The 27,263-nt window shown below is 49.2% G+C and overlaps 2 protein-coding genes across 3 annotated transcripts in view; one reads left to right on the top strand and one right to left on the bottom strand.

Moving 5' to 3' along the window:
* The window catches only part of RPRD1B (regulation of nuclear pre-mRNA domain containing 1B), a 31,545-nt gene extending 13,709 nt beyond the window's left edge, over positions 1–17,836 (bottom strand). Inside the window, exons 1-6 of one of the 2 annotated variants that reach the window (XM_081868043.1) lie at positions 17,618–17,836; positions 11,702–11,831; positions 9,074–9,207; positions 4,657–4,769; positions 3,991–4,117; positions 2,826–3,001 (exon numbers count right to left, since the gene is read on the bottom strand). In XM_081868043.1, the coding sequence (XP_081724169.1) occupies positions 2,826–3,001; positions 3,991–4,117; positions 4,657–4,769; positions 9,074–9,207; positions 11,702–11,831; positions 17,618–17,762 (825 nt within the window). In that variant the 5' untranslated portion in view covers positions 17,763–17,836. Of the gene's footprint in view, positions 1–2,825; positions 3,002–3,990; positions 4,118–4,656; positions 4,770–9,073; positions 9,208–11,701; positions 11,832–17,611 lie in introns of both variants that reach the window. The other variant, XM_081868042.1, reaches the window with a different exon arrangement.
* A 77-nt stretch (positions 17,837–17,913) lies between these two features.
* The window catches only part of TTI1 (TELO2 interacting protein 1), a 42,260-nt gene continuing 32,910 nt past the window's right edge, over positions 17,914–27,263 (top strand). The window contains exons 1-3 of the mRNA XM_081867559.1: positions 17,914–18,397; positions 19,009–21,325; positions 23,486–23,689. Of these exons, the coding sequence (XP_081723685.1) occupies positions 19,060–21,325; positions 23,486–23,689 (2,470 nt within the window). The 5' untranslated portion in view covers positions 17,914–18,397; positions 19,009–19,059. The remainder of the gene's footprint in view (positions 18,398–19,008; positions 21,326–23,485; positions 23,690–27,263) is intronic.

Raw genomic sequence — 27,263 nt, 5'->3', positions numbered from 1 at the left:
AGTGTGACTTTAACGATGAATGGGAACCCTTTACAAAGTATCTGAAGACGCAACAAAGTGAACTGGACTCCTTGGCAGGTTTTGAATAAACATCCACAATTTTTTACTGATAATAATTAGCTAAACAGTTGGAGGATCTATAAAACTCTGTAACATGCAGAAAATAGCATTATTGGAGAAACCAAAAACTGGAACTGAGGGAAGTCAGGGGGTGGGGTGGGGGGATGGGTTTTGTGGGGGGTGGGGGGGAGGAAAAAAGGGGGGGAATAAGGATATGTTTTTGGAAAATATGTTTTGTTATAACTTTGAATAAAAAAAACTAAAAAACAAACAAACAGCAATTCAAAAGGGCTTCAGCTGAACTCGCAAGATGGCAGCAGGCGGCAAGGTTGGAAAAGCTGAGCACAGCAGATCAAGTGAACCAAGAAGAGGAAAGTTACCGGCAAAGTGCAAGTGGGGGGACTCTGATAATACTGGGGAGCTGGCCTGGACTTAACGCCAGAGCAACCAAGAATCCAAATTTCCTTCGAGGCAGATCAAGTTTCAGGAGTTCCTTCTTCCAAGTGAAGTACAGTGGTACCTTGTGTAAGAACTAATTCTGGAGGTCCGTTCTTAACCTGAAACTGTCCTTAACCTGAGGTACCACTTTAGCTAATGGGGCCTCCTGCTGCTGCTGCCGCACGACTTCTATTCTCATCCTGAAGCAAAGTTCTTAACCCGAGGAACTATTTCTGGGTTAGCGGAGTCTGTAACCTGCAGCGTCTGTAACCTGAGGTACCACTGTATCATGTTTTTAACATTAACTATTAAAACATGGAGGGACATGGGTGGTGCTGTGGGTTGAACCACAGAGCCTAGGACTTGCTGATCAGAAGGTCTGCGGTTCAAATCCCCGCAATGGGGTGAGCTCCCGTTGCTCGGTCCCTGCTCCTGCCAACCTAGCAGTTCAAAAGCACGTCAAAGTGCAAGTAGATAAATAGGTACCGCTCTGGCGGGAAGGTAAACGGCGTTTCCATGCGCTGCTCTGGTTCGCCAGAAGCGGCTTAGTCATGCTGGCCACATGATCCGGAAGCTGTATGCCGGCTCCCTCGGCCAATAAAACGAGATGAGCGCCGCAACCCCAGAGTCTGCCACGACTGGACCTAATGGTCAGGGGTCCCTTTACTTTATTAAAACATGATGCCTTCTATTTTATACAAACATCAATCAAGCTTTACACACAAGGATGCTATCTTTCTCTCCCCCAGAGGAGCACAGAATGCCTTCCTTCAACAGCCCTATCTGGGGAGGGAAAGCCTAACTTCTGGTGCACACGCTCATGTGACCTCGAAAGTTACATTGCTGAAATAAACTATATGTGGGACTGCCTTTGAATCGGAGAATCATAGAGGTGGAAGGGACCCCAGGAGTCATGTCGTTCAAGACTGTTTCAAATTTGCAGCTGGAGTGGGTTGCTTACTAGGGCATGATGGTCTGAGCATACAGCTTCACGCATCTGTATTTATCAGCTATGATTTCGTTTCTAGGGTCAATTCAAATTGCTGATAAGCCATATACGACTCAGGAGGCCAGTATCTCAAGGACTGCCTCTCCCGACATGAACCAACCCAGGCACTGCATTCATCATCTGAGGCCTTCCTTCTCCATGCGCCTGACCCAAGGGGGGAGGTGTCAGAGGGTGGCCACAAAGATGGACCTTTTCGGTGGTGGCCCCGTCTGTGGAATGCCCTTCCCCAAGGAGTCTCACCTGGTGCCATCATGGTCTATTTCAAGGCAAAAACCATTTTCATTTACCCAGCAGGCCTTTGGGTCTTAACTGGGAGGGCAACTAGTCATATCTGTGGCCTGTTTTCAGGCGAGGTAGGAAGGAAGTATTCCTTAAATATATATGTATTTCTGGATAAGCACTTTAGGTATTCTTTTATCACTGCTTTTATATTTGACTATACCGTTCCTGTTATTTTTATTATGTCGGACATACAAAGACACTTTTATGTATAAAGCAAATAAACAAAAGAAGGCGAAGAAGAAGAAGAGTTTGGATTTGATATCCCGCCTTTCACTCCCCTTCAGGAGTCTCAAAGCGGCTCACAATCTCCTTTCCTTTCCTCCTCCACAACAAACACTCTGTGAGGTGAGTGGGGCTGAGAGACTTCAGAGAAGTGTGACTGGCCCAAGGTCACCCAGCAGCTGCATGTGGAGGAGCGGGGAATCAAACCCGGTTCACCAGGTTACGAGTCCACCGCTCTTAACTGCTACACTACACTGGCTCTCAGTGTGTTGGTCCAAGTATGGGTGGGGCCTGCAAGTGCCACCTAAAACAGTCTCATGTTTGCACTCTCCCAGCAGTCCTACTTTCCGGCCATATTGCACAGGGAAGGTCTACCTGCAACTACCACCCACACAAACACAAACATCAGGCAATGATATTCAGGGCTGCTGGTGGGGGTTCTACGTATGTTCAAGCAAATGCAGGTTGGAAGACCTGCCCCGATCTTCCCCACACCACATGGGAAGGCACATGCCCTTGCCCACACTTTGAGACCATTCTTGTGCTCCTAGAGTCACATCGCAAGCAGCTACCGGACTCTTTCCCGTCACATTCTCCTGCCCTCGGTGCACACACCTGGCGAGGCCAGGGTCCAGCTTCATGCCCATGGGGTGGTGGAGACACAGGTGTGACTGCTTCAGCTGTGACTGTGCAAACCACACGGCCGTTATTGGGCCTGTGGATTAAAGCAACCCCAGAAGCCAGGGCTGACCCAAGGAACTGACACGTCTAAGAAAGGACACTGCTCGGCATCTATCGGAGGAACGCTACTCACTTCTAGCTTTTTCTCCTTCTCCGTCAGCACGTCCTTCTGGTTCTGGGTGTACTCAATCAACATGCGTGCCAGCTGGCGCCGGTCTTCCAGCTCTGCTGCCAGTCGCCCATTGTACTCCGCTAGTAGCAAACATGCCTCGTCCACAGTCTTCGAAAGACGCTCGGCAGCTTCTTTGTCTAGGCACAAAGGTGGCAAATAATCGACAGTGACTGTGTGCAAAAGCCTTTGTGTGGGTGACAGAAAGCAGCTCATCTGGGGTGAATTCCAATCAAGCGTGGATTTCACAAGGAGCAGCCAGCAACACACTTCTTTAAGCACTGGCAGAGGAAGACAAGTGCAGCTAGCCCAAAGTGTCCTTTCTTTTTCTGGAAGGCCAAGAGGTCAGGGTTAGGGCTGGCTGGCTGCAGGTGATCCAGGAAGCAGGCCAGCACATCTGCAGGGAGGGGTGGTCCCAGAGCTGCTCTGTCTGCGCCCAAGGTTAGCAAGCTGCTAAGGCCTGAGCAGGCCGCTTTGGAGGACTTGGGGAAGAACACCTGTTGAACTGATAGCTGCAGTGCCACCCTCTGCAAAAGCAGTGCTGAACTGAAACTGTGTTGGCTCTCTTCTGATGAGCACAGGCAGCAAACTCTACTGCTAAATGCCCGATTCAGCTCCCCCTGGGCCCTACTGTGAAGAAAGCTGTGCTACCACAGTTGCCTTGGGAGTGTGGCTGCAAAAGTGGCATCCTTTCCTTCACTGTGAGACACTGTAAGCAGTGATGGAGGAGGTCATCGAAGGTGGTAGTTCAGGGCCAGAGAGGAACAGAAATGGACCTATGGAACACAGAACAAATGTGCCCTGGGCCTCTCACAAAGTCAGTTAAAGCAGGGGCCTCTGCGCACAGTCTGCAGGGCTCCCCTTACAAGGCAATGATCCCCTTCAGTGAGGAACGTGTCAAATGCTCTTGCCACACAAACAGCCTCAGGCATGTGGCCCAACAGAGTCCAAGCTACATTGGAACAGAACAAAAAGGGGAAAGGCAGGTTCATATTCGTCTTTTGGCATCTGAGGGTGAAGGAAACCCTTAAAAATCAAAACAAGCTAGTCTCATTGGACGGTTTCCAGGTGCAGGGACAGAGTCGTGTCCTGCCTTTTGCATCCAAGTGTTGGCACTTGAGAGCCTCACCTGTAATCTTCTCCAAGAGTGAGACGTCCTGAACCTCCTGGGGAAGAGAAGCAATTTTCTGCCGCACTGTGGCATCTCCCGATGCTGCGTTTTCCAGATCTTGCAGGGCTTTGATCAAGTCCTCAGTCTGCGCAATTGAGACATAAAGAGACTGCCATGATCACTTTCCCAGTGCATGTAGCCACCACCACCCTGCTTCTAACTTCTTATTCCAACACAAGTCCTGCTTTTCGAAAGCTCTCACTCCCCACCCCTTGGTCAACAAGCCACCCTCAAAACCAAACTACAATCACAGAATATTTGAACCCCCATGTCTGGTCCACAGAACAGACAGCAGAGCAGGAAATCTGAGTTTAATGAACTTCTTGGAATCATCTACCACCATATATAAATTAGATCACACCATGCTGGGTATAATATACTGTCTTGCTTTGGGCAATTTGTTTTATTTTGCTTTGACTGCAGCAATTTTATGGAATAATATTTGTTTTATGTTCCATTTTACTATGTTCCATGTTCTTCCTTGAGTCGTGAGGGCGTGTTTCTGAGCAAGTAAACAGAACAACACTGGTCCTCCTATTGCATTTGCTAATGGCGCCACCATGTGGCGCTCTCTTTAGAATCCAGGACCTTTTTCTCTCTCAATCCTTGGCCTTCCAGACATACCAGTAGAGGCCCAGCGTTGGGGTCCTGCGGAGAGTAGCTCCCGGGATAATCGTCATCTTCTTCTTCTTGTATCTGTTGAAATGTCCGCTTCAATGACTTTTTCTCCTCTGTAACTGAGAAAAGACACAGAGAGACAGTCACATCATGTAAGGAGACATTGTTCCAGTGGTACCCTTTGAAAAGCGTGTGTATATGTGTGAGATAACCCCTTCATGGATCGCTGCCTTGCTGTGGCGAAGGGGCTTGAATAACTCAGAGAAGCTATGAACTATGCCGAGCAGGGCCACCCAAGATGAACAGGTCATAGTGGAGGGTTTTAACCAAACATGATCCACCTGGAGGAGGAACCGGCAAGCCACTCCAGTATCCCTGCCAAGAAAACTCCATGGACAAAGACAATAGGCATATAAAAGTTATGACGCTGGAAGATGAGCCCCTCAGGTCGGAAGGCGTCCAACATGCTACTGGGGAAAAGCAGAGGACAAGTACAAGTAGATCCAGAGCTGATGAAGCGGCTGGGCTAAAGCCGAAAGGACGTTCAGTTGCGGATATGCCTGGAAGCGAAAGGAAAGTCCAATGCTGTAAAGAAAAATATTGCATAGGAACCTGGAATGTAAGAACCATGAACCTGGGTAAGTTCGATGTGGTCAATGACAAATCTAGACAGCATCTTAAAAAGTAGAGACATCACCTTGCCAACAAAGGGCCGTATAGTAAAAGCTATGGTTTTCTCAATAGTGATGTATGGAAGTGAGAGCTGGACCATAAAGAAAGCCGGTCGCCGAAGAATTGATGCTTTTGAATTCTGGTGCTGGAGGAGACTCTTGAGAGTCCCATGGACTGCAAGAAGATCAAATGTATCCATTCTTAAGGAAATCAGCACTGATTGCTCACTGGAAGAACAGATCGTGAAGCTGAGGCTCCAATACTTTGGCCACCTCATAAGAGAAGACTCCCTGGAAAAGACCCTGATGTTGGGAAAGATGGAGGGCACAAGGAGAAGGGGACAACAGAGGATGAGATGGTTGGATGGTGTTCTTGAAGCTACCAGCATGAGTTTGATCAACCTGCGGGAGGCAGTGGAGGACAGAAGTGCCTGGCGCGCTCTGGTCCATGGGGTCACGAAGAGTCGGACACGACTAAATGACTAAACAACAAAATGTGTGATAAAACCTAAACTGCTTTGAAGGTCAAAGTCTGATCAGGTTCATCTTTTAAAAAGAAAAGAAAAAGTTAGCTCTAAAATCTTAAAACAGAAGCCAACCTCACCTGTCACAGTGTCCCATAGATCAGGTTGAGGAACAAGCCTCCTGCCTTCAGGGTTGTGAGAAAGATAAAAGGGAAACCACAGAGGCCTCCATTTCCCCTCATTTCAATTCTGCACTGCTTGGGGCAGCTTTTCGGAGCTTGCACAATTGGTGATGGGTGGCATTCTTTGCCACTGGTTTAAAGGTTCTGGAAGAATCAGGAAGGTGTGAACAACTGAAGACTGACATATTGTTAGGCCACACTCCAGAAATTTCCATATTTTGTATGCATCATCTTATCATGAATTTTACTTTTTTTTTTTTTAAGGAAAACCCATCCCACAAATTGCCAAAGATAAATAGAACACTGCAGATATAGAAAGAACCTGCAGTAACCTGGGGAGGCAGGCACCAAGGTAGAAAGACAAAAGGCTTCCCCATAGCAGATCCTTCTCAGGCTGAATTGCTGAGCGATCTCAAGGTGGCGCTGTTGGATTCCTGTGTCTTCTTCCTCTGCAGACCAGACAAGGAAAGAGCTCCGGGATGCCAGAAACCCCTCCCATCTAAGGTAGAGAATCTTCCAGGAAAACAATCTCTCAAAGGACCTGTTGATGGCATTTTACCATTGTACTGTTGAGAGTGTATTAACTTATGGTCTCTGTGTGTGGTTTGGGAGCTGCACGATCAGGGAAAAAACAATGCTGTCCAGGGTTGTAAAGACTGCGGAGAGAATAATTGGGTGCACTCTTCCCACCTTGGATCAAATCTATGTTGTCAGGTGCCATAAGAAAGCTGCAGAGATAGCACAGGATAGTGTGCACCCTGGAAATGATCTCTTTCAGTTTCTGCCTTCTGGAAGAAGGTCCAGGGTTATAAAGACTAGGACTAGCCACCTGAGAATAAAGATTATTGTATTGTATTGTATTGTATTGTATTGTATTGTAGAGGAGGACAGCATGCAGAGGCTTTTCAGAAAACATTTTGGGAAGCTGGGTGTCCCCTCGTTCTTTTCCCCTTCCCTTTCCTTTTTTTGGACAGAACTCCAGGTTTGCCCAGTACCAGCCCTCCTCCTCCTTGCATACAGAACTATCGGCATGTTATTGCAGGTGGGAACCTGGGCACAGATGGTGACGAGCTGGAGGGCAAGGGATGTTTGGCATGTCCTCAGCAATCATGACTGGAAGGGGAGCAGCATCTGGCACCACCAGGAGAAAGACGAAGCACAAGCTGGTCAGAAAGCATTTGCTGCCGCCATCGACAAAGGGGTCAGGTGTTTCTGGCTGGCTTCCAGGGTGCAAATTAAACCCTCCTGAAGCTGGCGGGCTCCTCTTCTTTGCCAAGCCAGATCTTCCGACCAGGAACTCGAGGAAAGCCAGCTGTGCTGAGAGCACTCTGTCCCAAGCACCCCTTTCAAGTGCCATTACGTTGAAAAACAGAGCAGTAAAGCTCATAAGGAAAGGGTAAACCATCTGAGAGCAGGTGAAGCTGCCTCATATCCGACTTCATGGGGCAGGGGAGGGAAATGATTTGGGCAACTGCATGCTGACACTCTCGTTCCTATCACAGGAGTAAACATGTCAGATTGTAAATCAAATGTGACATCGTAACCTACTGCTCCAGTCCCAGGATGACAGTTGAATGGTGCCAATTTAGTGAAGGATGAATGAACGATGGGGGAAAGTGCCCAATGGCCAAACTAGTCACGATTGGCTCAAAAGCTACTCTCAGTTTATAGACATCTGCCTAGACTTTGGGCTTAACCCAGCCTTCTCTGTAACCCAATTGGGGGAAGTCACTACAAGGAACCATGGAGACCTACGGCATTGCCAAATAATCATTAACAGACAGAGTTATTTAGAACGTGGTGACTGCCACCATGGCTACTGCGATAGCAGACATGTTAAGAACAACTACAGTGCCTTTATTATCATAACAAGATGAGCTTCAGAGGGTAGAATGGTCTTTAGGAACCTTGTGATTTGGGGAGCAGCCAGAACTCAGCAGCAAAGCATAAGCTCTGCATGTAGAAGATTGGCTGTTCAATTCCCACTGCCTCCAGTTAGAAAAGGAGTGGAGAATTCTTTGGCCCTCCAGATACTGTTAGAGTTCATCTCCCTTCCACCTCAGAGAACAGGTCTGGGATGTTGATTGGAGTTGCAGTCCAGCAACCTCCCTACCCGAGTTAAAAGGATCAGATGGCAGCTGATGGAAAAGACCTCTGTCTGAGGGCCTGAAGAGATGCCGATAGTCAGGAGAAAATGCAGGGGTAGGCGCACAACTACAGTGGTACCTTGGTTCTCGAACAGCCTAGTTCATGAACTTAGAACCTGAACATTGCAAACCCGGAAGTGAGTGTTCTGGTTCTCGATTTTTTGGGGGAAGTCAAACGTGTCCTGAGCTTCCATTTTTAGTGTTGCACTTCTGTTTTTAAAGAGATTGTGCTGACTGGGCTGGCGAGGAGAAGCATCCCAGCAGCGTTCGGCAGCCCAGCCGCTTTGGCGAGAGAGAGATCAAGAAAGAAAGAGATCGAAAGATCGCACTGAATGGGAAGGTGGGGAGAAGAAGCATTTTAGGGGTACGGAACGGATTAATCCGTTTTGCATTACTTTCTATGGGAAAGCGCACCTTGGTTTTGGGATGTTTTGGTTTTGGAACAGACTTCTGGAACGGATTAAGTTCGAGAACCAAGGTAGCACTGCAATATGATCTGGTACAAGGCAACTTCCTATGCCTCACTCTGGCTGTTGCCTGCCAGGGCCTAGAAACACCTCTAGGATGATGGACCCTGCTCCACAAACATAACTTACAGAGAAGCTGGAGGGACAGGATACAATAAGTGTCTACAAAGTGCAGATGTGAAGACTGTCACCAGTTCAGTTCCAACCAAGCAGGAGCCCTTGAGCGCAAGTCCCTTGAATTCAAACGGCCATGAACCACAGCTGGGGATCCTGTGGCCCTCCAGGTGTTTTTCAACTCCCATCTGCCCCAGTCAGCATGGCCAAATGACCTGGGATGATGAGGGTTCTCGTCCAACAACATCTAAAGGCCCCCAGGTTCCCCACCATGGCCATAAACACACCATTCTTTGCTCCTTAGCAAGCTACCTTTTCAAAGTGGCTCAATCAGAGTCAAGGGTGTTTTGAAAAAGCAAATACTTTTTTTTTTTTTACCTTTGGGTTGGGGGCTATTGGAGTCTTCCAAAGACAGTTTCAACTGCTGTATGAACTCGCTGCCGTACACACTCCTCTCTTGCCAGATGTTCAGCAATCGTTCCAAGGGCTTTTTGCAGCCCTCATCTGCCTCTCTGGAGGGTCAAAAATTCAGAACGTCAGAAAGGGGAGAACACACACTAGGGGGGGAAAGTGGTAGAGGGTGTCCACTCCATTCCTTCCCTCCCACATAAAATGTTTAAGGAGAGACACAATCAGAGACAAAACAGGGATGAAACTGAGCTAAACCCATCAGGCTTCCCAAGTAAGGTGTTCACCAGCATGCTAGCCACTTATATCAATGGGCACACAAATTTGAAATATGCAATTTCAAAGTAAAAGGAATACTTAGTCATCAGCAACACATCCAGTTAAGTATAGAGTTATCCAGAACACACTTGCTCACTTATTCATCTGTGTGTTCTAGATATAATCAGTTTGCAGACTAAGGTCTTCTCTAAATAGCACCACAGCCTTTAAGTAGCTGATAACATACAGTGTGCCAAGAAATGACACGTAGCTGCTCATTTGTAGCTTGCCGCACAGTGAGAGAACAGTCACTCAATGACAGATGGAGCGAGCCAAGCAGAAAGGCAATCTGGTGAAAAAAATCTGATAAATCCATAGCATTTGAGAAGCTGACCTCACTTAAAATGGTGTTCAGACAGAGCAAAGGCACGTGGAATAACTAGCAATTGCACAAGGCTGCCAACTGGGGGTCTGAAGGAAACAAGCTGAAATTTCTGCAGGGAATACTCCAAGTGGTAATGTGTTTGCCACAGTTATAACTCTTCAAATAACAGATCAAAGGAAAGTTAGATTTGCTGAAATCTGAAAAGAACACTTCTGCAGCGCAGAATGATCAAATACAGTGTGTCCAGCTCAATCCCAAAGGGAGCAAAGCAAGCGTGCCTTAAGGAAGCCCCTTGTAGTACAGTAGGTGTAGAGCCTGCAGGCCGACTGCTCATGTTTCAGTTGCAGAGAGCAAACCCTTAACCCTTCCCCCCCCCAATCCTAATGCAGGTCTTCACCTGCTGAAGGACAACATGGAGACAGTCTACCTTCTCCCGGGGGGGGGGGTGAGTTCCAGAGTCTAGGAGCAGCTACCGAGAAGGCCCTTTCCCATATCCCCCCAGGGTGTGCCTATGAGGGTGGTGGGACCGAAGAAAGGACCTCCCTTGAAGATCTGCTTTCGTTAACAGCCTGGCTGTGGTGTAGTGGTTAACAGCCAGTGTGGTGCAGTGGTTAAGAGCGGTAGTCTCGTAATCTGGGGAACCGGGTTCGCTTCCCTGCTCCTCCACATGCAGCTGCTGGGTGACCTTGGGCCAGTCCCACTTCTCTGAAGTCTCTCAGCCCCAATCACCTCACAGAGTGTTTGTTGTGGGGGAGGAAAGGAAATGAGAATGTTAGCCGCTTTGAGACTCCTTAAAGGGAGTGAAAGGCGGGATATCAAATCCAAAACTACTCCTGCTGCATTCATAGAATCATAGAGTTGGAAGAGACCACAAGGGCCATCGAGTCCAACCCCCTGCCAAGATTTAGGTGGAATCTTTTTTATTGTAGTTTGGAACCATTGCTCCGTGTCCGCTTCTCTGGAGCAGCAGAAAACAACCTTTCTCCCTCCTCTATGTGACATCCTTTTATATATTTGAACATGGCTATCATATCACCCCTTAACCTCCTCTTCTCCAGGCTAAACATGCCCAGCTCCCTTAGCCGTTCCTCATAAGGCATCGTTTCCAGGCCTTTGACCATTTTGGTTGCCCTCCTCTGGACACAGTTTGTCAGTGTCCTTCTTGAACTGTGGTGCCCAGAACTGGACACAGTACTCCAGGTGAGGTCTGACCAGAGCAGAATATAGTGGCACTATTACTTCCCTTGATCTAGATGCTATACTCCTATTGATGCAGCCCAGAATTGCATTGGCTTTTTTAGCTGCCGCATCACACTGTTGGCTCATATCAAGCTTGTGGTCAACCAAGACTCCTAGATCCTTTTCACATGTACTGCTCTCAAGCCAGGTGTCACCCATCTTGTATTTGTGCCTCTCATTTTTTTTGCCCAAGTGCAATACTTTACATTTCTCCCTGTTAAAATTCATCTTGTTTGTTTTGGCCCAGTTCTCTAATCTGTCAAGGTCGTTTTGAAGTGTGATCCTGTCCTCTGGGGTGTTAGCCACCCCTCCCAGTTTGGTGTCATCTGCAAATTTGATCAGGATGCCCTTGAGTCCATCATCCAAGTCGTTGATAAAGATGTTGAATAAGACCGGGCCCAAGACAGAACCCTGTGGCACCCCACTAGTCACTCTTCTCCAGGATGAAGAGGAACCATTGATGAGCACCCTTTGGGTTCGGTCAGTCAGCCAGTTACAAATCCACTGAGTGGTAGCATAGTCAAGTCCGCATTTTACCAGCTTCTTTACAAGAATATCATGGGGCACCTTGTCAAATGCCTTGCTGAAATCAAGGTAGACTACATCCACTGCATTAAACGAAGTTTCTGAACTTCACAGAGAGGCCCATATGTAGCACATTGCAGTAATCCAGCCTAGAGGTTGCCAGAGGCGTTAGAAGAGGTTGCTATACATACCTGGCAACGTGTGAAAAAGCATCTACCAGAACCGATTCAAATTCCCTTGTAAACTCAGGCCCCTTCCTTTTACTGTTCTGGATGACGTCATTGGCCAAGTATAGGAAAGTCAGTTTCCTACTTGACTTTGCTAGGAAAATAGAAAAGGAAAAAAATATGTATGTATAGCATGTTTAGCTCTCAAGTCACCCATCCTTTTCATTCAGTCTCACAGCCACCCTCGAGGTCGACATCACAAACAGAAGCCAAATTCTCATTTCATGCCCCCTTATTTAAAGCCAGCAGCAGATCTACACTTAACCAGAGCAGAGCTGCAGAAGCACAACAAGGAAAGACGTCTTGTGGCAACTGAAAGACCCAACAGATGGTTTATTGTGGCGTAAGCTTCCACAGGCTAGTATATATTTCATTTCATGCAAGGTGACCTCCCAAGCTGGCTTGCTTTGTTCTTGAAGATTCCTGTGGTTAGTCACAGTAACGCCATGCTTTCAAGACAAAACAGCTCTCAATTAGCCTATTTCAAGTCAGATGGGTGGCTTACAAAATGAAACAAATCTTGTTTTATTGCATTTTATCTTGTATTTTTATTGTTTACATTTATTGTTTAAATTATTTTAAACGCAGCATTAAATAATAAGGCACAACCAGAAACAAATCAAAGGAAACAAGCAAATTTAAAAACATTAAAAGCTTAAGAAAATCTTAATGTCCTTTGCAAAAAGGAACTAGACCAGGGGTCAGCAACCTAAGGCCCATGGGCCACAAAGGGCCCATGGGGGTCGCTTAACTGGTTCATGGACCCCCCCCACCCGCTTGGTCAACTCCCGTGCGCCGTGCTAAACCGGCATGGAGCAGAGCAGGGACCACCTTCTGCAACGTTGGCTGGCTTTCCATTGGCTGCAGGAAGCTCCTGCCAGCCTATGGGAAGTTGCACATGCCTCCTCCGCGCTGGAAATAGCGTTTGCACATGCGTGCATGCGCATTCTGGCCCACCGCGGCGCCTGCAGGACCATGAACCGGCCCAAGCCACAAAAACTGAACTAGACCAAGCACTGTGGACTTTTCAGGAAAAGGCATTCCACAACAGAGAGGCCACTGCTGAAGAGGCTCTTTCAGCGACTCATAATCCCCTGCGGAGCCTCACTTGCTGGGAGCATTCAAAGAAAGGCATTCGATTTAGAGCTCAGGGTCTGGGTAGGAAAGCACCAGGTAAACTAGGCCCAGGCAACTTCCTGACAGTGAGAGCTGTTCAAAAGTGGAATTTGCTGCCAAGGAGTGTGGTGGAGTCTCCTTCTTTGGAGGTCTTTAAGCAGAGGCTTGACGACCATATGTCAGGAGTGCTCTGATGGTGTTTCCTGCTTGGCAGGGGGTTGGACTCGATGGCCCTTGTGGTCTCTTCCAACTCTAGGATTCTATGATTCTAGGCCCTTCCCAGATGCCCTGCTCATCCCTGCCCAAATACAAAAGGAGTCACTCTCTATTGAGAAACCATGCCAACCCCTATGACATGGTGTGGTGTCTAAATTAACAAATTTCATAGAATTTTGCTGCCCTTGGAAAAGACAGGTTCCCAGACTTGAAGAGAAAGGAAGCCTGGAGAGTTGAAGGGAAGAAAAAAGAAAACAGCTACCAAAAAAGCATTTCTTTGCACCAACAGCACTTGCAGCTGGTGCTCATTCTAATTACAATATTCCAAGAAGAGTTGTGTGAACTGCTTGGCTGCACTGAGCTGTTTCAGTGGTAATTATTTCAATATCAAAGCCAATAAATATGACTTATTTGTAGAAATCCTTAAAAACAAGCAAGCAAGTGGCATTGACAAGAATGAACTCATCGGTAATCACGGTGAAGGCTTGGGGAAAGAGGCAGCCCCTGAAAACAATGTTGATGCTGACAGGCTGTGCGATTCTACGGTATCTTTCATCCAAGCATGCCCTGTATTGCTCAAACCTGACAGGCCACAGTATCAAAGCTAAGCTTTTAAAAAACAACAACAGCCTGGTAGCCTCGTACCAAATTAAGAGAACACAGATGAGGGGCAGTGGCGGGAGGGGCTTATTCACACCCCACAGATGCTTGCAGGGGTCATGAACGTAAACCCCCCCCCCCGCCGCAAATCTGTTGTTCCCTGTATTTCCTTTTTATCTGTTCTGAAGATAAAAGTTCAACTTCATTGCAGTGAGCCACACACACACAGCCTCTTTGCACCATGTGTTCAACAGGTTCCACTCAATGCAAACTGGCTCATTTGAGTCAAAATACAGAAAATGCTTGGCATCCTAACCAAGGAAGGGCAGTTAACAAATTGACTGTCAAAAATGCATGCCACAGAGCATCAAATTGACTCAAAAAAATGCATGCCACAGCACGTCAGAGCAGCAGTAGCACAGTCTTTATTGCAAGTCTTCTGCCCTCCCCAATTCAAAGCATGACAATTTCATTAGCGTTCTGAATAGTTCATTAAGTTCAGAGTGACTACTGTATAGCGGTAAGTGCCTGGCATCAACCAGCACATTTTAAACTCCCAAAAAATAAAAGTACACCTTAGACTCCTAACAGAGCTTTCTAACTGTAGAAGCAAGGCATCACCCTAAGGTGATGTGACCTGGTACCGCCGGGTGCTGGAGGGGCAGACAAAGTGAGTGCCAGGGAGATGGGGGCAGACAAAGTGAGTGCCACATTCCTGGAAGGGCACCAGCTACTGAGACCCCATTTAGGAGTGAAACCAGGTATCTTTCTCTTACTTTAACAACTGAGGGATCACTACTTGCTAACAGTCAGCTCAAATGTTATTTGCAAATCGTATATTTTTAGAACCAGCCGGACAGGATCAAGAACAAACACTTTGCCCTTGAAGCTGAATACTGAACAATAGACTATACTGTGCACCAGAGAACAGACAACCCAGGCTATTCAGAGCAATTCAAGAACTTCACAATTTAGTTTTCTGAAGATGTTCTGAGCCAATGTGTAGCTTGCCCCTGTTGACTTTGACCCTAACAGGCCTGCAATTTTTAAACCCTCCCTTTCCCATACCAGGTTTACCCAGCACTAAGCAAAGAGTGCCTTTTGACACATGCCTCTCCACCAAGACACACAATCAATTCATTATACTATCAAGGCTGGAAGAATAGCTTTCTTATGAAGGGGTAAAGCTGAGCTCGGCACCTGCCATTAGAAAAACAGCCACAATGTAAGTTCTGAATTCCTCAAACACATCCTTTGTCAAGGCCCTGTGTTGGGCAGATACAGAGAAGCTGAACAACTCAGCAGGTGATAAATTAGTAGACATTTTGTCAAAACTGAAGCTTGAGGAACAGAAGAATCATACAAGGACCAGTCCCAGTGGGAGTTCCACAGGCAGAAAGTCTGAACCTTCCCTGATCAAAGCTGTGAAGACCACATCATCAGCTCTTATGCTCAGGTTCTCCAAGCTAATCTTCAGCTCAAGCCGCCACTGAGAGGGGTGGGGTAAGAGCCTCAGATTAAGTTGCATTACAAATTACAAGTTGGGATGTTAAGCGATAACAAACCAACAGCCCAAGTTCTGCAGGGATCCCCAGCTCCTAAATGCTGCCCTGCAGAAGCAAACAGAATTTTTATTATTTATTGACTTTATTTACCACCCTATACCCAGGGGTCTCAGGGTGGTTCACAGAAGACAGCCAGCTTCTGTTACCACCCACCCACCTTATCTCAATGACACAGGAACCTGAAAAAAAGGCCTCAGTAGAAGATATTAACATCCAGGCAGGATGATCATCTGGAGGATCAGATTAAGGTTTTTAAAGTATTCATGGCCTCTTCTGATGTGGAAGAAGGACCTGTCTTTTATTGTGTTTATTGTAATTGATTTTTAATATTTCTATGTATTAGTAAGGACCTGGGCACCTGGGTCAAAAGCCATGCAGGGCTTTCAGAATCAAAACCCACACTTTGTATTGGAATCAAGTGAAGCCCTTTCACAACTGGCAAGATATGATGCCAGTGGACTGCTCCCAGTTGAAATCCCAGCAGCTGCATTCTGAACGTGTTACAGCTCCCCAAGTGTCTTCAAGAGCAGCTCCACATACAGCACATATTAACAGCATGGAGTAATGGTTCCCAGAGCTACCTTCTGATACCAGCCCTGCAAGTAGGAGAAAAACCTCCACACTTCCAGCTCACAACTCACACAGCTGTTGCACAAAGATGATGGGAACAACGGGATCTGGAGAGCCTCCATAGGCCTCCCAACAACCCAGCCCTGCTCTGAAGGCTCTCCTACACACACCCTTCCAGGACAGCACATAGTGCTCTGGTTAGGCGACTGTTCAGCCATGCTGGCATTCCCTAAACTAATTCAGTCTTTCGGAGGACTTGGCACTCTTATCACACGACTGTTCAACCATGCAGGCATCTCACGCATGCTTTCTAAAGAAGGGGGCGCGGTACTCTGGATATGCCACGCTTGCACGCCCACCCACCCCACTTGTGTGCTCTTTCCCATGAGGAGGCACACTGCTCTGATTACATGACTGTTCAGCCATGCTGGCGGCCACAAGAACCAACTCCTAGGAGCTGAGGTCCCATAACATATTTGAGGGGGGCAAAGTTGGTAGGCATTGCAATTCGAATGGTGTTTGTGCTGTGTTGTTCCAGGAATTTATGTACGGGGGGGGGGGGAGTGCCCCTCCAGCAGATATCATGCACATGCAGCCCACTACCAAAATCAGCACAATCGCTTTTGTGATTTGTCCCCACAAAACACTTCAACAGTTTCTTCCTATCTATTCAAAGGGCTTCTGCTGCACAATACCAAGTGTAAGAATTCACTGATCAATGTCTCTGTGTACTGGCTCACTGGGAAAACTTCAGAAATTCCTATAGACATGTGAGCTCAGCTACTCAGCAGCCCCTCTGCCTGAGTGATAATCCCTGGCATCCTTATACCTGAGTGCCAGACAGGTAGCCATTCCAGAAAGAACAAACCCAGATGAAGACAAAAGGGTGTGATGAACTTGGCTGGGAAACAGGGAAATGTAAATATATTTTTTTCTTGAACTTGATGGGTGTTTGGTGGATGGCAAGGGGAACCATGGGGTAGGGTCCAGGATGCTCAGATTACTGCCACCAGACCTCCCCTTTCATGATGTAACCGTGATGTATGAGTGATGTAGTTTGGGGGGGGGTGTAACATGGGGATTAGCAGCTAATAAAAGTTTGGGAGCTCTTTTGTTGGGGGCTTCCATCTTGTTCCACCTGGTTGCAGGTGGGAGTCCTGTTGCGACAGTCTTCAACAAAGACCAAGCCTACTGGCTGCTGTTTTGCTCTGGGATTCCTGGCTGGTGTCCTTTTTTTTTTTTTTTTGTCCAAGGGAGCCCTCAGATTTCTCCGTTAACAGTGTTATGTGATCAATTATTGGTACCCCTCCAGGCAACTTGTGCGCTCTTTCCCATGAGGGGGGCACGCTGCTCTGATTACATGACTGTTCAGCCATGCTGGCGGCCACAAGAACCAACTCCTAGGAGCTGAGGTCCCATAACATATTTGAGGGGGGCAAAGTTGCAATGCGAATGGTGTTTGTGCTCTGTGCTGTTGCAGGAATTTCGGTATATAGGAATTTATGTTATGTGATCAATAATTGGTGCCCTTGCTGGCAACACACCCACCCACCCACCCACCCCCTTCTCTGGTTACACAAGGCCTCAGCCATGCTGGCCCCCTCTGTTTTCTCTCTCTCTCTCTCTCTCTCTCACTCTCTCCCAGGAGGGGGCGTGGCCTTCCCTTTTCCGCGACTGTTGGGCCAGGCTGCCCCCCCCCCCACTGCACAAGGGGAGGGAGACCGAGCGACCCCCCGCCCCGGCCTCCCTCCTCTCTTCCCCGCCTCCCCCGGCCCGGCCCTGCCGCCTCCCTCCTCCTCCTCCTCACCCTTACGGAGCTCTCGGTGCCAGACGGTGACAATGGGCCCGGCGTGCTTCCGGTGGTGGATGAGCCACAGGCTCAGCGTCTGGACGCTCTGCTGGGAGTTGCTCAGCTCCGACAGCTTCCGCTCCAGCGCCGACTCCGAGAACGAGGACATGGCGCGCCCGGCGGCGGCGGAGGAGGAGAGGAGCTCCGCCCGGCCCGGCCTGGCGCGGCCTCGCTGGAGCGGCCCGGCCCCGCCGCCCTCCCTCCCTCCCTCCCGGCCTCACAGGCGACCAACCGCCCACACAAAATGGCCGCGCGCCCTTTCACCCCGGCGCCGCGCGAGGGTCAGAGGGCGGCATGCTACGGGGGGCCAAGGGGGACAAACCACCCAGGAGGCGCGAGAGAACGCCGGCCGCCGCCGCTGCTGCTTCGGCCGGACAAGCGGCGCCAAGTCCAGCCGGCGCCGCCCTAAAGCGCACGCGCGGACTCCCAGCCACGCGTGCGCAGTAGGGCCCGGCCGCCGCCGCGCATGGGCGGTGCTGCTCCGGTGGGACTTTTGTCGCTCCGTCCTCTCGCCCGTCTCCCCCGCGGGAGATATTTCGCTCCGTCGGAATTGTGACTTCCGGCATGTGGCGAAGTCTCGCTTTCTCCCGAGCAGCGCCTGAGGAAGGGAGAAGGGGTGGGGGTGGGAGGCCTGGGGGGTGTTTGGGGAGGGGGGAATAGGCGACCAGTGACCTGCGAGCCGGGTCCCCTTCCAGGGCCTTGCCGGTGGCCTGACCCCGCCCACTCGCTGGACTCCAGCCCCAGGTGAGGCAGTGTGGCTCAGTGGGTAGAGCACGTGCCCTCCGGGCATAAAGGCCAGGCCAGGCCCCCTCCTGCAAAGTTCGACCCCAAAGAGACTGCCGGTCTAGGCCAGGGAAACTGCCAGGCTAGACCAGAGGGCAAGTTATTGCAGGGGATCCGGCTGGATGACCCTTGGGGAACCCCTTCCAACTCCACAAGGCTGCGATTCCTGGACTGCAGAGGGTCGGGGCTGGGTCACCTTTCGGGGTCCTTTCCAGTTCTACAGTTCCGGGGTTCCCAGGCCCCTTCCTTTGAATGCCAGAGGGCTTCTCTTTCCCTCTTCAGCTCCAGGCATCGGCCGAAGCTGCCCAGCTCTGCACACAGTGGGGTAGCCAGCCATGCAGTGAAACTCTTTAAGGGACCTTGAGACCGCCTGCTGTTTTTCAGAGAGCCTTCCTCTAGTTTTTTGAGAACGTAAGGCCTCTTAAGGCTGACAAAAGTTATGTGAAGGGGCACATTGGGCTTGTTACCTTTTTTATTTATTTTTTATTTATTTATTTGATGTGTTTGTCCTCCTGCTCCTCCTGTAACCTGAAAGCTGCTCTCACAGAACTTATTTCCCCTTCCCTACTCAGGATGACCACGACCGGAGGAGAGGCCTGAGTGGAGGGCGGCAGGGCCAGGCCATGGCTGTTTTCGACACCCCGCAGGAGGCGTTTGGGGCCTTGCGCCCGGCCTGCGTGCAGCTGACCAAAGCCCAGACGGCGGAGAACGTGGAGCTGCTCCGCTCCCAGCTGCGAACGGTCAGCGACTCTGCCCTGCAGGAACTCCAGGAATATGTCCTCTTCCCCCTGCGCTTCACCCTCAAGATCCCAGGGCCGAAGCGGGAGCGCGTGGTCCAGACCGTGGCCCAATGCGTGGCCTCGGTGCTCTCCGCCACGTGCGTGAAGAAGCCCGAGCTGCTCCTGGAGCTCTTCTCCGAGCTCTGCGTCTGCCTGGCCTCCCCCTCCAGCCCGCAGCAGCTGGCCCCTCTGTCAGAGGAGCTGAAGGAGGCTGTCTTGCAGGCACTGCTGGCTCTCTTGCATTCGGCTTCCGGCGACGTCCTGGCGACTCTGTACCAGCCCTCCAACCTCCCGCACCTGGGCTTTGCCGTCTCCTTGCTGCTCTCCCTGGGGGAGCAGGAGAAAGCCAAGCAGCTGAAGATCACGGCCTTGAGATGCCTGCAAGCGCTGCTTCTGCAGTGCGACTGCGAGGGGGGCCACCGGCCGCTGGACGGCGAGGAGGCAAAGCGTTGCGGGGATCTCTTTGCTTCGTTCTTGCCTGGGATCTCCCTCACACTCTCCCGGATCATTGCGGGGGACGTGAAGCAAGGCCATGGCATCGTCGTCTCGGCTGTCAAAGTCTTCTCCCGGACGTTAGCTTTGGTCATGGCAGATGAGCAACTGGCGCAGATCCCACCAAAGACGGAGGCATCTGTGCAGGGGCAAGGCAGGCACGCGGAGCTCGTGGTCCACCGAGACCCCGACTGGGCAAGGAGCACAGCAGCCAAGCTTTCCATCCTGATCGCGAAGGTGGTTGGGTCTGTGTCCGTTCACCCTCACTGGAAGGCGAGGATGGAGCTGGTGGAAATGGTCCAACTCTTGATGGCGACCTGCGGCCGGTCTTTGGTCGACTCCGCCAGTCAGCTCCTGAAGGCCTTGGTTGGCCTTGTCAACGACGAGAGGCCTGAGATCCGAACTCGGAGCAGCGAGGTCCTGCGTAGCGCTGCAGAGCAGGGAAGGGTGGCGGAGAACCGCCTTCTTGCCGACATCCTTTCGGAGGACCTCCACTCCCTGGCCACCGCCCTTCCCCGCCTGATGAGCTCCCAGGATGACCAGGGCAAGACGGTCACCTTGAACTTGCTCCTTGGGTACTTGAAGCTGCTGGGCCCCCGGGTCAACCTGGTTCTGAACTCCACTGCTCACCTCCACCGCCTCTCCAGGGCCCTTGTGCAAGTCCTGGAGCTGGACGTGAAGGACGTGAAGGTTGTGGAGGAGCGGCGTCTTGGGAACGTGCCAGGACCTTCGCAGCACAGCAGCAGCGCCCAGAGGAAGTGCTTCCGGTTCTTTGCCGACGAGCACATATTCTCCTTACTCCAGCAGATCTGCCGGGTCCTGGGATACTACGGGAACCTCTATTTGCTGGTGGACCATTTCCTGGGGCTGTACGGAGAGTCGGCTGTCTACCGGAAGCAGGCAGCGATGGTCCTCAATGAACTAATTGCTGGAGCAGCTGGGCTGGAGGTGGATGTCCTTCACAAGCGGGAAGAGGTGACCAGTGCTGAGGATCTCAGAGGCGTTGTGGCTTCTGTGCTGGAGGAATACGTGGACCAAGCCAACTGGCATCTGGTCACCAGCATCGAGGCTGAGGAGTTGGCCAGCGAACCGGAGGCGAAGCGCTCCGGGCTCCTTGCCGTTCCGCCTGGCCAGCCCCTTCCTCTCCCAGATGCCAAGCTCACCGTCCACGCCATGAACGGCAACATCTGGCAGATTTGCATCCAGCTGGAAGGGGTGGGCTGTTTTGCTTCCGCGCTCAAGCAGGACTTCCGCCCCCTGCTGATCTCAGCCTTGTACCCCGTCCTGGAGAAGGCAGGAGATGCCACACTCCTTATCAGCCAGGCCGCCAGTGGGGCCATGGAGGACATCTGCTGTGCCTGTGGCTACAGCTCCATCCCGGACCTTATCAACCAGAACGCCGACTACCTGGTGAACGGCATCTCCTTGCACCTGCGCCACCAGGCTCACGTGCCCCGTTGCTCGCGGGTCCTGGAAGCCATGCTGAGACACTCGGATGCCAATGTGCTGCCCCTGGTGGACGACGTCATCCAGGACATCCTAGCCAAGCTTGACCTGCATCACGCTGACCGGGCGGCCTCGTTCCTCGGGGTCATGCACACTCTGCTGCTGAGGCTAGGTACCCATTCACTGCCATGCTTCTGTCCTGCTTTTTCTTTCAAGGAGCTCAAGGCATAAGTGGCTCTGTTTCCCTCTCACAGGGATGCAGGTGACGCTGTGGGTTAAACCGCAGAGCCTAGGGCTTGCCGATCAGAAGGTCGGCGGTTCGATTCCCCACGACGGGGTGAGCTCCCATTCCTCGGTCCCTGCTCCTGCCAACCTAGCAGTTCGAAAGCACGTCAAAGTGCAAGTAGATAAATAGGTACCGTTCTAGCGGGAAGGTAAACGGCGTTTCTGTGCGCTGCTCTGGTTCTCCAGAAGCGGCTTAGTCATGCTGGCCACATGACCCAGAAGCTGTACACCGGCTCCCTCGGCCAATAAAGTGAGATGAGCACCGCAACCCCAGAGTTGGCCCCAACTGGACCTTATGGTCAGGGGTCCCTTTACCTTTACCTTTACTTTCCCTCTCACAACAACAGCCCTGTGAGGTAGGGCTTAGCTGAGGGATGGTGAATGGGCCAAGGTCAGGCTTCGTGGTCATGGGGAATTCGAACCCTCCTCTACCAGGTCCTAGTCTGGCAATCTAACCACTTCACCACCTTGACTCAGGGTAGAAAATCCACAGCACACACCCCAAGATGGGGGACCTCTGTCTTGTCTGTGCTATCCCAGGGGTCCTGGCCTTGGTTGCAATGTGTTGCTTAATTCACCCATTTCTCCCTTTCAGAAATTCTGTAGCGGAGTTAGGAAATGAACCAGGGCCTTGGATCCGTGCTGGTAACATCTGCACCACTGGTTCCCAAACCTTTTCAGGCCATTGCCCTCTTGGTTCCACATTCTCATCCCCAGGGCCCCCAACCCTGTAAAAATCACTAATCAGGGTAGCAGTTTGCCCAACCCACTAGGGAAGAGAACGGCACAATGAAATTCAAAATGGTAACCGTTCATTGCATGTTTATTCAAAATCAAATTAAAACTATTTAGTTTAATTCAACAAAGAAGATGAACTTGAGTCAATGATACCAGCTTTTCAAATTCTGTTAGTCCTTTAAACCTCTGGCACCCCCTTCCTGCCCCCTTGCCTCTTAGTGCCTTCCTAGGTAACCCCACTGTCCCCCATGGGGTGGTGCTCCCCACTGATCTACACTGTGTGGGGATGCCAAATGACTCGGGAATAACTCCGTTATTCTATGCATGGGATTTCCTTCAGAGGATGCATACTCAGGAATGCATATGTGAGAGTAATATTCAGCACTGAGAGGTATAGCCAACTAAATCATACTTGCGAGTAGACCTATTGCAATTGAGGCACCTATGTCATGCCCTTTTAAATTTCAGTGGGTTTGCTCTGGATAGGATCAGCACAGGATTCATCCCACAGTTATTCGGAGTCAAGATCTACCTGTTTAGAAAGGAACAAATTGAATTCCTTGAAACTTCTTTGGTTTGCAGCCTGATTGTCCAGATTGTTGCAGAGGAAAGCCAGGAGAATTTATAGCTGCTACCATGTACTGTACAGTATCTCTTTTTATGTTTTAGAACTTTATTAAGGAATCAAAATATCTCACACAATGAAGCGAGACGATTCAGGTGGCGGCTTGCTATCATAGTTCTATAGAATATGGGAGCATGAAGAGGTTGATTAAAATCAGACCAGAAAATGGGATTATCGTTCTCTCGGGATCAAAGAGGGCTTGTGGTAGTGGATTTTGGTATATAGTCAGCACCAAATAAATCTGGTTCCGTGGGAATTTGCCAGTTCCTTAATGCATGTCAGAAACATCCATCATGCGAGGGCTGTTGGCTTGGAGGTATCTCGAAAAACACACATCAAATGATCCCACTCTTCTGCAATTGGGGTGTGTAGGGCCTTCTGAAACCAAATGTGAAGGGAAAAATCAAACATATTTCTCCATTATTGGGCAACAGTCAATCTAGCCGCAGCCAACAAATATAGAATAAGCGTTTTACAAACTAGTTCTGCACGGTTTTACAGACATAGCCTGTCCTTGAGATTCACTGCGCTATGTCTTTCCTGTGTGGCTTAGCCCTCTTTCCCCAAATTGGGACTTAAATCTATACCCCAGCTGCCCAGAACAGAACCCGTTTCCACCAACGTAGCCAAGTTTAGGATTGCTGTGTTGGGCTTGAGGAAGTCACGCTTTCGTCCTCTTGGCAGCTTCCTGGTTTGCGGTGGAGCGCCAAACAGAGAAGAATTTGGAGCACGAAGGGGGCCGTTTTTCGGGAGCAGCTGAGCAGAATGAGGAAACCCCTTCCCTGCCACTTCTCACCGCAGAGGCCATGGAAGAGTTCTTCCTCGAGTACGTGAAGCAGAAGCGGATTGCAGAAGGCAATCTCACAGAGGAGGAGGAGGAAGAGGAAGGTCAGTACAGCTGAAAGTCCTTCAGGTCTCTGGTCGGAGCCCAGGACGCTCGTCCCCTACACTCACACGCACAGAATGCCATAGCTGCATTTGGGAGAGCTTGATCTTTGAGTGTGGCAGCATTTGCCCTTCAGAACTCCCTGCCTCTTGACGTCAGGCTGGCGCCTTCACTGTATACCCTCTTTTGGTGCCTGCAAAAAATATTCTTGTTGCAGAGGGCCTTCTCAGTAGTGGCGCCCACCCTGTGGAATGCCCTCCCTTCGGATGTCAAAGAGATATACAACCACTTGATATTTAGAAGACATCTGAAGGCAGCCCTGTTCAGGGAAGTTTTTAATGTGTGACATTCTAATGTATTTTTAATCTTTGTTGGAAGCTGCCCAGAGTGGCTGGGAAGACCCAGCCAGATGGGTGGGGCACAAATAAGAAATTATTATTATTATTTATTATTATTGTTTAGACAAGCCTACCCAGATGGGTGTGAGTTTTAACCTGCTTTTAGTCTATTGCTATTTTAACTTTTTGAAAGTTTTGAAATATTGTTAATCTTTCATAGATTTTGTTGTTGTTTAGTCGTTTAGTTGTGTCCGACTCTTCGTGACCCCCTGGACCAGAGCACGCCAGGCACTCCTGTCTTCCACTGCCTCCCGCAGTTTGGTCAGACTCATGCTGGTAGCTTCGAGAACACTATCCAACCATCTCGTCCTCCGTCGTCCCCTTCTCCTTGTGCCCTCCATCTTTCCCAACATCAGGGTCTTTTCCAGGGAGTCTTCTCTTCTCATGAGGTGGCCAAAGTCTTGGAGCCTCAGCTTCAGGATCTGTCCTTCCAGTGAGCACTCAGGGCTGATTTCCTTAAGAATGGAGAGTTTTGGGGGGACTTCCGGAGGCGGCGCGAAACAGCGATGGCGGTCCTCTTCATTGTCTGAAGAGGGGCTCCACAGAAAAGGGTCGTTCGCTGCGGCATAGCGACGACCCGTTTGAAAAAACCACGGGCAGAGGGAGCCCGTGGCCGTGGGACTCGGCGGGCGCCAGGAACTCCCCCAGAAGTGTGGAAGGGACCCCGTAAGGGGCTCCGGAGCGCGAAAGGGGGAGCGGCGCTGTGAGTTCATCGCTCTTTCTGCGGGAGGCGAAGCCGCGCAGCTGCTGCTGATGAGCGTCGACCTTTCTTCCTGTGAACATCAATTTGGCAAGTAACATACCCGTGAGTAAAGTGAACTATAATTTGGACTCTAAATATCTTTTTTCCGGGTTTGAAAACGGGTGACGAGTAAAAGGAAGTCCGTCTCCCGATACTGCTTACAAGATCAAAGCAAAAGTACAGAGGAGCGCTGAGGCGCTAAATGGGAACTTTGTAAAGTGGAACTATCGTGCATTTACAGAATTTGCAGTCTTCTTATTAAAAAGACCAAGAGAGACTTTATTTTTGCCTATGGGATTTGTATTTGGGACTTGCTTTAAGAACGCAAGTCGTCGGGCTGTCAGTATATAACTGAGCTGTCAAACTGCGGATTACAGTAACAAGATTTTAAGTCGCTACATATATTGAAACTTTAAATGTTTAAGATACTGTTGCAATTACCAGTCTGGCTCCTAGTGGCTTTAGCTTAAAAAGTAAAGGACTCTGCGAATCTTCCTTTTTGTCTTGGAATTACAAACTAAAAAAGACATTACAGAAACTTTAAATGGCGGAAAAATCTTCTCCTTCCCTGAAATTTTAAGATACTCCCCCTAGAGGATTGTGGAGCTATAGAGGCCTGGGAAACATTTTTTGTTTGGAATTTCTGTGGTTTAATTGTGTGTACTCTGGACTTGCTTTCTCATGGAATAAAGGATAACTTGACCTTGAACAAGAGGCAGGTGTGGAATGAGTGGCACAGGGAAAACAAGAGCAGCCAAAGCTAAAGAAAGAGAAAAAGAAAAAGAAAAAGAAAGGAAGCCTGTGCAACTTGTCCAAACAACTTTAGCTCATCATCGCAGATCATCTGTTCCAACCGTCCTGATAGCACAGGAGGTGGAGGCCGAACAGCCTGCTGAAGAGGACATGGCAACAGGAGGATCTGACACAGTGTTGAAACAAATTTTAGAACAACTAGCAATTTTAAATCAAAAAGTGGACAGTCAATCATTAAAAATAGACCAAGCAACAACTACTATTGGCGTACTTTCTGAAAAGGTCTCTCAGAACACACAGGCAATTGAGAATCTACAAGGAGCTACAGCTGAAAATCATAAATTAGCTGTGGAAGCCTACCAAAAAGCGGAGCAAGCAAGTAAAAGAGTTGATGAGATTAAAGGTGAAATCAAGCCTCTGCAAAGACAGGTAGGGGAACAACAGGCCTACCTGTCGATGGTGGAATTGAGAAACAAGGAGAATAACCTCAGGTTGAGAGCTGTCCCAGAATTGGAAGAAGGCAATTTGGAGGGATTTTTGACACTTTTATTCTCCAAATTTTGGGGAATAGAAGAGGATAAAGACTTTAAAATTGTGACTGCATTTAGACTGGGCAGATCGGTGAAGAAAGACAAGTCCAGAGATTGTTTGGTTATTCTGAAATCAAGAGAGGAAAGAGACAAGATACTAGGCCTACATTTCAAAAAATCTCTAGAGATAGAAGGTAAAAAGGCTGAAATTTACAGAGATATACCCAAATTGTTATTGGATCTTAGAGCCTCGTACTTAGAACTGGCAAAGTTGTTGAGAAACAACACAATCCCTTATAGGTGGGAGTTCCCGCAAGGACTATCATTTAGCTATAAAGGAAGGAAAATAAGAATCAGAACACCAGAGGACCAGCAGAAGTTTCTTCACGACAACGGGGAAGACCTCCAGAAAGGAGCAGTTGCGTCTTGGCCACCTCCACCACCAGGAACTAAACAGCCTGGAGCTGGACCATCACTGCCACCGCCGGGATCGGGAGAACTAGACACCCCATTGTAAGGCCTACAAATTGATTCAGGATGTCTCTGCAACTTCTTAGTTGGAATATAAATGGCGGAAATTCTCCAGAAAAAAGAAGGAAAGTATTCCATATATTGAAGAAAGAGCAATTGGACATTATTTGTCTGCAAGAAACACATGTGACAAGGCTTCATCGGAAAGTGCTAATCAATAAAAGGTTAGGTCAAGAATTTATTTCTTCGGACAGAGTTAAGAAAAGAGGAGTAGTGATCTACGCAAAGGAGAGCCTGTCACCGAAATTTCTATTTAAAGATGAACAAGGCAGAATCTTGGCTATTGAAATTCATACACATGGTGAAAAATTTTTGATATTAGGAATCTATGCGCCAAATGATGGAAAATCGGAATTTTTTAAGAAGCTGCATGAGACTTTACTGGATTATCTAGACTATAACAACATCATTATGTTGGGAGATATGAATGGGGTTGTCTCTGTAAATATGGATAAGTCGCAGAGTGCAAATATAACAAAAGAAGGCAGACTACCTAAAACTTTTTTTGAAATGACAGACAATATGGATTTGATTGATATATGGAGAGTCAAGAACCCTCTAGGAAAAGAAGGAACTTTCTTTTCTGAAGCTCATTTGTCATGGACACGAATCGACCAAATAT

Source organism: Podarcis erhardii (genome assembly GCF_964252035.2).
Source record: "Podarcis erhardii genome assembly, chromosome: 6".
Classification (NCBI taxonomy): Eukaryota; Metazoa; Chordata; class Lepidosauria; order Squamata; family Lacertidae; genus Podarcis; species Podarcis erhardii.
This window is presented reverse-complemented; position numbering and strand designations above follow the sequence as displayed.